General features: G+C 46.2%; 1 protein-coding gene across 5 annotated transcripts in view; it reads right to left on the bottom strand.

Annotated features, from left to right (window-relative positions):
* Positions 1 to 5,667: 5,667 nt before the first annotated feature.
* The window catches only part of AK8 (adenylate kinase 8), a 113,286-nt gene continuing 108,420 nt past the window's right edge, over positions 5,668 to 10,533 (bottom strand). For all 5 annotated transcript variants that reach the window (XM_045563676.1, XM_045563677.1, XM_045563679.1 and 2 more), the window contains 2 exons: positions 7,201 to 7,281; positions 5,668 to 5,996 (listed from right to left, as the gene is read on the bottom strand). In XM_045563676.1, coding sequence (XP_045419632.1) covers positions 5,759 to 5,996; positions 7,201 to 7,281 — 319 coding nt within the window. In that variant the 3' untranslated portion in view covers positions 5,668 to 5,758. The remainder of the gene's footprint in view (positions 5,997 to 7,200; positions 7,282 to 10,533) is intronic.

The following is a 10,533-nucleotide window of genomic DNA, read 5'->3' as shown; positions in this document are numbered from 1 at the left end:
CTTGAAGTTGGGTTAAGGTGATTCAAGTTGGACAGTACTTCTCACTGTCTTCTTTTGAAGAAAGAGGCTGGCCTAGGCCTCAAATTATGATTGTTGGCATTCAATAAAAAATAGGCCAAAACCATAATAACTAGGCACACAAAAAGGCAACATGACTTTTTTAAAAACAAAAGAAATAGACTGACAGGTGATCCAAATTATGTTCTTATCATACATGGACTTTAACGATGTTTAAATATCTTCAGGAGACTAAAAGACAAGTTTGAGAGTTTTACACTTGTTGCGGGTTACAAAGGCAGCAGCAGCAACAGAAGCCCTACATGGCTCCCAAAGCTGACGATAGTTACTATTAAACATCTAGCCTCTTACAGAAAAAGAATATCCAAAATGCTGTGTGGGGAGAGAAAAAAACAAAAGTGAAGGAAAGAGCATAAGAGATATAAAGAATGCAGTGGGAAGATATAAATAAAATAAATGTGGTAGGAACCCCAGAAGGAAAGGAGAGAGAGAAAGGGGCAAAAGAAATATTTGAATAAATAATAGCTCAGAATTTCCCAAAACTTAACTAGAAATTCCCCAAAGCCTTATGAACACCAAACAGGATAAAAAAAATAAAAACACACAATCATATAGTTAAGCTGCTGAAAATCAAAGACAGGAAAAAATTAAGTAACTGAGGGAAAAAGGCAAGTTACCTTAAAAGGAACAGCAGTAAGACTTGACAGCTGACTTCTCAATAGAAATGGAAGTGAGAAGACAATGGAACTGGCTTTGAAACGCTGATGGAAATATGAACCTGGAATTCTGGATTCTGCAAAAGTGCCCTTTAACAATAAAAATAAAGACATTTTCAGACAAATAAAAATAATTCATTACCAACAGACCAACACCAAAGGAAATTCTAAGAGGTATTTTAAGGTAGAAGGAAGCCCAGAAAAGCAGCAAAGAAGAAGAGCATGAAAGAAAGAAAATAGGTGGACAAAAACTATGACTACATAAAGCAAATATGACATAAAAGTTGTCAGAATTAGCCGGGCGTGGTGGCTCACGCCTGTAATCCTAGCACTCTGGGAGGCTGAGGCAGGAGGATCACTTGAGCCCAGGAATGTGAGGTTGCTGTGAGCTAGGCTGATGCCACGGCACTCTAGCCCGGGCAACAGAGTGAGACTCTGTCTCAAGGAAGGAAAAAAAAAAACAAAACAAAAACAGACAAATGGAGCTGAGGAAGGCCATGAAGAGAGTGTTATCATACTTGCATGCCTGATAACAAAAACTAAAAACTAGCACAAAAGACTCTGCAGAAACCACAACCTTGAACAAAAATACTTCTGCAGGGACATTTGCCCAGCAACTGCCTGCCAACCTTGGACTGACATCACCCTTGTTATAAATCTTCGTAGCCAAGGATAATTATCTCAAAACAATTATGGAATGCTTCTCATTTTTTTCCTTTAAAAACCTTTGTCTTCTTTTACCTCCCTGAATATGCACAAAGTTTACTACATCATGCGTATTCCCATGGCAATGCTCTACTCCCAAATAAATGTCTTTTTTCTGCTAGAGAGCCTGTCTGCATTTGTGATTTAGGTCGGCATAGGTGGTGTCAGAAACAGGACCTGAGAAAGATCACTAGCAAGGGATCAGCGATTCTCGATTCTCGCAACCGCAGGTGCGGTGCTCTCTTGATCCCTGCGAGCTCTCTGCTCCCACAGGGCGCCTCTTTTGTCCTGGTGAGTCTTCTCAGGCTGAGCTGCTGCCTCTGGGTAGAGCAAAGAACTATGCAGTCCCTTCTGGGATGATTAAAGACATTAATTAGTCTTTTATGGTAAGTCCTTTCTGGTGTAAAGACAAGTGTCTTTCTGGGCTGAGCCCTCTCGATCTCTACTTGGATTTACATTCCATCCGGGAGGCGTGTCTTTTCTGGTGCATTTACTTTCAGTTTGGTCTGCAGGCCTAGTTTAATATTTCACTTGATCTGCTAACGTTTTTGTGAACACTATTATTTTTATTTTGGTTTCTTTTGATTTGATTTGACTCTTTTGCTTGTTTCTGAAAAATAAACTTATACATGGTGGGCGCAGGATGGCAAATTGAAAGCCACTAGGGCAGTTGCCACCATCTAAAACACTGGCATAAACTCCAGACATTCCTTGACAGTGTTCACAGAACGTTCTTTGCTCTGAAGAGACTGAGAAATGGAGTGGGATTCTCAAACATTAAAACATGCCAGGGTTTCTGGGACTCCAGCTGGCTACATGCTATGGTCCATTCTTGTGCACATGTTTAAACTGATGAGCAAAATTATATCAAGGAAAAGCTGGAGCTCAAATGGTCATTACTCAAAAAACCTGCAGCATAGAGTTAACGTGTAGAGTCTTCTAAGTTCTCTGTCTCTTTTTTTTTTTTCTACTTTAAATCTGACTTTTCTACTGGTGTTGAGATAGAAGTCATTGTTTATGACATTCCAGCCAAGATTTTTAAAAATAAGAAGTCTTAAAGTGCTTTCAAATTAATGGCTTTACAAATTACAACAGTTCTGTGGTACCCAACAACCTAGACACTATTTATGTATGTATGTATGCACGTATGTATGAATGAATGAATGAATGAGACAGGTCTTGCTCTATCGCCCAGGCTGGGGTGCAATGGCCTGATCATAGCTCACTGGAGCCTCGTACTCCTGGGCTCAAGTGATCCTCCCTTCTCAGCCTCCCTAGTAGCTGGGACTACACGCACCTGCCATCATGCCTGGCTAATTTTTTGAAAATATTTTTTTTTATAGAGACAGGGTCTCACTACATCACCTAGGTTGGTCTCTAACTCCTGGCCTCAGGTGATCCTCCCACCTCAGACACCTTTTAGAAATAAAAATTTAGGTTTACCTGACTAACAATTGCATGCAATGATGGAACATATATACATATATATATATATAGAGAGAGAGAGAGAGAGAGAATTGAAAAAAACAATCATCAAAAGGATAAAGAACTAGATAAATGTTTGTAAAATTTAGGCTCTCAGATCAAACAGGTCAAAATCATGAGCTCACAGCTATAATATAAGGTATCTCTATCCAGCATAAACATTTTACTTTTTTCGCCATGACAAAGCCAAAAAGCAAAAGCCAGGAAAAAAAAACCACTAAAATTCCTCCCCACTTGCATTTGATAATCAAACAAACCAGACAAGCAAACAAAAGATAGATTTGTTACTATTTCAAGGCTACTTGGAGATTTTGTTTTTCTTATAGAATTCAGCCAGTCAAATGTAAATTGAAAAATTTAACCCTAAACTCATTTAAAACTGAAAAAAGCAGGGGAGGTGAAAGAGGGTTTTAAAAATCAAACTACCATAGAAACTGCTTTGCTCAAAATTTTGGTGCATAGCCTTTATTAGATTACCTGTCAGGACAAATCAAGTTTAGCCATGTAAACAAATCCTAATTTTGTTAGCACTATAACTTGGATTCAAATATTTTTTTATAAACCAGTGAGTTTGTATTACTATCTCATGACTAAAATTCTAAAATGAAAGTTATAAGATCTTCACTGTGTATGTGTGTATGTAATTAGGTGTGTGTACGTGCATGTGCATGTATTGTATGTTGTGTCTACATGGTACATTCTGGCATAGTCAGCATCTCTTAAAGAATTCTATTTAGAGAAATGAGTGCCCATATAAAAAGAATCCATTTTTCATCACTCGTAATAATACAGTGCAGAAATGGCTCACCTTTCTGTCATGACAGCAAAGAAAGGCAAGCTTCAGGATGATTTCTCTTCTGATGCTCATTTAATTCATGTGGAATCCATCTAACCAGCTTCTTTACCTTGCCCATTTGTTTCCAATGGTCCAATACTGTTGGAATAGTAACGTCAAACCTTGCTGCCAATTCATGTATAGGTTGAGATGGATTTGCTTCCACTACAGCTTTCAGCTCATCATTATCCACCTTCGTCTCAGGTCACCCACGTGGCTCATTTTCAAGATTAAAATCACCAGAATGGAACTTCTCAAACCATCGATGTGCTGTGCGTTCATTAGCCACATCCTTCCCAAACACTTCATTGATATTTCGAGTTGTCTGTGCTGTATTGGTTCCACAACGGAATATCCGAAAATGACATGAATTTTTGACTTATCCATGGTTTCAAAAAAATTGCTATAAAAATTTTTTTGAAAGATAATTACAAGCCAAACAATGAGGATGTACCTTCACAATAAACAAAACAAAACAAAACAAGAAGGGTCAAAGTAAAATGTCAGAGATATCAACTGTCAAACTTTGTACTTAAGGAAATCAGACATTCCATACTTAATAACCTAATATAACACAAACTGAAATTGTCATATTAGTATCAATGTTACTTTGTATTTTCCCTTTTCAAACTTTGTATCTATTACTTGCTAAATTTTTTGCAGAAATATAACTCCTAACAAAATAATGCTGCCCTGGCACTTTGAGATGATAACAAAAGACTATGGAATGGACAAAATTGAACTTAATAATGGACTCCAGGTAGACTTAGCCTGAGAGCCACTCCTTCAAACCTGCCTTGTTCAAATGTGGCTAAAAGGGTTTTGACACCAACTCCTAGTCACCCATCAATCCCCATAACGTGAGACAAGACCAGCAATTGGGACAGATCTGTCCCAGCACCAAGAGACATCAAAACCTAACTACAAGATGATTGATCAATGGCACTTTAAGAGAAACATCTTGATCAAAAGGGGGAAATGTAAAAGTTGTCAGGCCCAGACTCCCTGAGCTTCCCAGAGCCCCAGAGGGAAGAACCCTAGGCCGCCGGCCTGCTGCAGCCCCGTGGGTAGACACTGGTGGTGCCCAGAGCACTGGGTTTAGGTCTAGCCATGAATCCAGGTGACCTTAGGCAAGTCACTTCCCCTCTGCAGCTTCAGTGTCCTCCTGAGTTGCTGAGGGGACACCCAACCTACCTAATGAAGATAGTTACGAAGGTAAAAGGAAATAATGGGAGGGCAGCGTAGGGGCACGCAGAAGAGGGTCAAGTGCTCCCTCGGTCTAACAGATTGCGGTCCCTCTGGCGTCTGCTCCCGGCCCTGAGGGCTGTGCAGACGCCAGAGGGACTACTTCTGCCCACTCTGGGGGACCCAAAGGAAGCGAGTCTGAAGCAGCAGCTAAGTCTGTCTAGACGTGCACTGTCCAATATGGCAGCCACCAGCTGCATGTGGCTGTTTAAATTTGTGAAAATTAAATAAAATTTAAAAGTCATCTCCTTGGTTGCACTGGCCACATTTCAAGTGCTCAATAGCCACCTTCAGCTAGTGGCTGCCCGTCATGCAGAGTTCTGCGGGACGTGCTCTCTGGAGACGGCGGTGTGTGAGGCTGGCTTTATTGGGTGCTCATGAGTCCAGGCTCTGTGCTAAGAGCTTTATCTTAATCCCCCGGCAACCCCGGGCGGCAGCTACTGCCATCCTCACTTTGTTGTGAGGACAGAGAGGCTCTGAGGGTTAGGTGACTGATCCAAGGACACACGATGTGTTGGGGCCGTGACTCGCCCCAGGTCTGACTCCAGAGACCCTGTCTGAAGCTCTGAACTTCACCACCTCCCTGGGCTTCACCTGTCCTGTGTTCCCAGACCCCAAAACAGGGCCACCTTCCAGCCACCTCACCTTTAGGACACATGAGACTGTACCCAGCACTCTTTATTGGCCTAGCGGAGATTTCCAGAATTTGGGGGTAGGGGGTTAACTTGTCTCCCTGAGGAATGCTGGAAACCCATCAGGGGATTTTCTTAGGCAGGGGGTTAATGATCCCACTCTCCACATATTCAAAGACTGTGTAGGGGTCCTGGTCCCCGTTCAGGGTGACAGCCTGCCCGTAGAATTGCTCCAGGTCAGCGGAGTTCCTGTAGAACAGGTCGACTTTGAGCTTGACCTGCTCTTCGGAATCCTTCGGGTGCTGCAGGAGACGAGCCTGGATCTCCATGGTGGGAGGTGGCTTGTACAGCAGGTGGTACCTGCACGGGAGGGGAGAAAACAGGTGACCCACGGGCCAGCCCAGAGGGCAGGGAGAAAGAGACTCTGTTCTATTGCTGACCAAGTTGGCGTGCCCCGGTCACCACCACTACCACCACCAGCAGCAAACATTTACTGTGCACCAGCTGTGTGCACACCCTCGACTGGGCCCTGGAGCCACAGAGAGATCCAATATGTGGTCCCTACTCAAGGGAGAGGGATAGAGAGCAGTGACAGGAGGACACAACCAGGAACATACTAAGCGTCAAATTCACTGCTCGCTCTCTCTCTACCTCCTTCCTTCTTCCTCTTTTTCATCCTTCCATACAATACCTATTACGCATCTGTTCTACGTCTGGCGTCACATCTGCCATTGACAATGCCACGGTAAGCAAGATGGCTGTTGACACCACACTTACAGAACTTACAGTCAGCTGGGGGAGTGGGAGACTATAATGACAACTGTGAGTGGAGGTGACAGGAAGTACCACAGTCACTGCAGGGGAGATCCCAGGGACAGGGAGACATAAGGCCACAGGACTTGACATGGGTCAGCTAAAGATCACGCCCCCCAGGAGCAAAGACGGCAAATCAGGGCTATGTTTTAGGAAAATCCTGGCTTTACCTTCCTGCCCCACCCACCACGCTCCTGAGTCCCAACCAGGAAACATGGCCTGGTTACAGGGAAGATGGCCACGCCTGCCCGTTTGCGATTGGGGGGGTTCTGTTGCATTCCAACGTGAATGCAATGAGTGTACTTGGTCAGACTGCAGGATAAAACTCGGAATTTTCCTGCTATAACTATGGGAAGGCTCAAAGGTGGCCGTTCCTATGGGGATGTGTTTGTGCAACAGCCACCTCTGAGATGCATCATGGCTCAAGCAGAGCCCCAGGGAATCACGCAGGGGACACCGAGCTAACGCAGCCGTTCCCCATGCTGGGGTGAAGCCGCTGAGCCCGGGAGAGAGTGGGTGGGCGCTTCACCAACGTGTTGCCGCAGAGCGTTAGACATTAACTTCCTGGTTACTCTTCCAGGCAGAGTCAACAGATACTGCCCAGAAGAGCCAGCTGGATAAAGCCCATTTCTAGAGTCTTCCTCCAGTGGCAGCCAGTGTTACCCCCGTGGTGGGTCAGTCAGAGGCTCCCCAGCTGTGGCTGGTCCCTGGCAGCCCTCGCAGGGCCAACCCCCAAGAACCCAGCACAAACCTTTCTCCTGTAACCGGATCGATTCTTCTCAGGGTCAGCCGCTCGACGATGGAATCAAACGGCACATTCAGGAAAAACACCCTACAGGAAAAGAACCGTATTTATTATGTCTTTTATCCTCTGTATTTTACGATGGTTTGGCACCCTGGGGCCTTCCCAATCCCGTAGAGACTGCCCCTCCCAGAGCTAATCCCCAGAGACGGCAAACAGCTTGCCTGCGAACACGCCTTTCACACACAAACCACCAGCCCAGGGCCCGTGTCCCCAAGCCCCTCCTCCGTCTGACTCTCACACCCAGGCCAATATTCTCCCTGCCCTAAATCAGCCCAGGGCCAGGAACCAGGCAGCAAGAGACCACCCTGTAGCCCAGAGCCCACCCGAATTACTCAAACTGCCCAGTCCGAAGCGCACTGTGACTTGCCTACCCGGCTTCACCTGCTCCCTTCCTTGGGGACCACAGTGAAGGTGGAGGACCGTGCTCTCCCCTCACCTTGCTGCCTCCTCACTGGCTCTGGGGCTCCACATGTGGCCCTGAGTGGCGCGGTGTGCCCCCTCTCTCAGGGACTGTAAGAAACTCTTGTTTCAATGGCATTCACCTGTGTGTATCACCGCTTGCTTACCTCTATAAACTGAATTTCAGCTACAATTAAGACAAGAACAAGCACTGTGGTCACCTGGAGAGAACCCGGGCTGGACTCTCCCTCTCAGCCAGACCAGGCATCCTCCCTGCATGTGGGTGGAGCCATCAGCGGCTCCAGGAGACCAAACGTGGAGTTCATCAGGGGAAGATGTGGGGCGGGAGGGTTCCCCGCCAAGGATGCTCTCAGCTCCCCTGATTTGGGGACAGCTCCCAGCCCCCATCACTCCTGAGGCAGGACTCCCTGGGGGCACTGTTCAGGTGAGCTGCAGGACAGCAGGTGCCCCCTCCCCGCAGGAGGACAGCGCGTTCTCTGGAGTCACACAGACTTGGATTAGACTCTGGCTCCCACCATGCACTTGCCGTGTGACCTTGGGCCACTACCCCATCTCTCTCAGACTCAGCTTCCCCACCTATAAAATGAGGCTAATAATAGTTGCCTAGTATTGCAGATTTAATGAGATAAAGTGTGTGACGAGCTTAGCGAGGGGTTCTTACAGACTCAGTGCTCAAATGCGGCAGCTATTGTAATTTCATCCTCATCATCACCGGATACTCTCCCTGGGAGCTCGTGCACCCTGACTGCCCATGCCCTCCTTGGAGGGGCGGGGCTCTTTGTTCCTTCTCATTGTTCTTTCTCACTTTCTCTTTTTTTTTTTTTTTTTGAGGCAGAGTCCCGCTCTGTCACCCTGGCTAGAGTGTAGTGGTGGTGTTGTAGCTCACAGCAACCTCCAACTCCTGGGCTCTAGTGATCCTCCTGTCTCAGCCTCCCAAGTAGCTGGGACTACAGGTGCACACCACCACACCTGGGTACTCTTTTCTATTTTTTTTTTTTTTTTAGTAGAGACAGGGTCTCGCTCCTGCTCAGGCTGGTCTTGAACTCCTGAGGTCAAGGGATCCTTCTGCTTTGGCCTCCCAGAGTGCTAGAATTACAGCTAACCCGGCCGAAACTTCCTCAATAAATGAGGAGATATCCTTTTTATATGTCTACATTAGTGAAAGATAAAATTTCTCAAGATTCCCAGCTCTTTGGGCGACTGCCTATGTGGTGGGGACCATCATGGTTTTTGATTGATCTCGTCAAGAGACTTAGGTTGTGTTGAGGTGGGAGCATTGCTTGAGCGCAGGAATTTGAGGCCAGCAAGAACCTGTCTAAAAAAAGAAAGACTTAGGTTGCCTGTCATGGTATTTCAGATGACCGCAGTTATAAAGCTGAGTGCACACAGTCACCAAACGTCGTGGTATGTGTTTACACATTTCACTTTTTGACCTGTTTCATTTTGAATACCATTTGTCTGCTCACAACGTTAGACACGTGTGACTGCCCTTAGTACACCTGAGTGTTTGTGCTTGCAAAAATATGGATCTTACTATTGCCTATTTTATTGTGTGTAAAGCAGCCTATAAAGTGTTCTGTTGTGTTTTTATGCTTCACATAAATCTCCTTTTAAAATGTAAATTTAAATTATTTTTTCCAGAATTATATTTTCAGAATTTTAGTAAAGTCTAAAAGTTTGAGCTTTTAGGATTTCAACATTTGGCATTATAGCGTTTGGGACTATGATCAACTGAGCTAACTTGTTCCAGGACTGCAGGGCTGGCATGAGGGAGGCCCAGAGGTCACCAATCTGAGCACTGGCTCCTCCTGGCCTCGGGCATTGGTTCATAGTGCAGGGATGATCCAAGCCAAGACGATGAGAGGCTGCCCCGGAGCTTGCTGGGGAGAAGGAAGCTTCATTTCCGCTGAGGCTACAAAACTGATAAAATGGAAGCCCAGGGTGTCTGGGGCCTGCACCCAGAGAGAGCCTAACTGAGAATGAAGCCCAGTCCAAGAGAGCAGAGAAATGGCGCGAGACATTGTTTGGGCCCTGGATCAAGCTATGCCTGCAGCCAACATCAACATTTCACTGACATGAATACATCACTCTCTTCTTTTGCTTAAGCCAGTTTGAACTGGGTTTCCTGCAATTGTTACCCAAAGGACACCTAATACACTAGTCTCTCCAACATCACTTGCTTCTAGAAAATGTGTGAACTTAAAAAAATCATAGATCCCTGAGCTAAATGCTCTTTCTGCTTCAAGGCCAGCTTCTCCCACGGCCTTTCTTCTCCCTCTCTCGCTTCACTGGCGCCTGGACGCAGCAGCCGCCCCTCCACATGGCGATTTCCCAGCAGCCTGGCGGGCTGGGAGCCACGAACATCCCCTTCTTCCCTGCACGTGCTCTCGATAATGACTTCCGTTCACAACGTGCTGCAAAATAACAGCCACCAGACACAACATCGAGACCGGGAATGCTGGTGTTCCAACGCGCTTTCATCCCTTGCCGCCGAACACGCCAGCCCCCCGTAGCAGCGCAAGGCCCAACAGCGACACCGAAACACGCTGTCACCGTGGCTGGCGGCTGACGGTGCCGCTCGGGCTGCCGACGCCAGTAGAAAGGAAGCCAGTTTGGAAATCCCTGATAATTGAAGCTGCTTCGTAAACAAACAAGCCCCAGTTGAAAAATTTTTAACCCAGCATATCAAGACTGCTTGTCGTCATTCACGGGAATGGCTTGTGACAGGCTGGCGAGATCAGAAGCACAAGGACACCCAACTGGTACTTGAAACGCGTCGCCGGGAAGAGCCTCGCGGAGGAGGGCTGCGTTCCACGCTGGAAGCTTCTGATTCTCCAGGTTCACGGTGCCGCGGGGAGG

The sequence above is a fragment of the Lemur catta genome, chromosome 10 (genome assembly GCF_020740605.2).
Source record: "Lemur catta isolate mLemCat1 chromosome 10, mLemCat1.pri, whole genome shotgun sequence".
NCBI lineage: Eukaryota > Metazoa > Chordata > Mammalia > Primates > Lemuridae > Lemur > Lemur catta.
The sequence above is the reverse complement of the archived record's forward strand: the minus strand, read 5'-3'. Positions and strand labels throughout refer to the sequence as shown.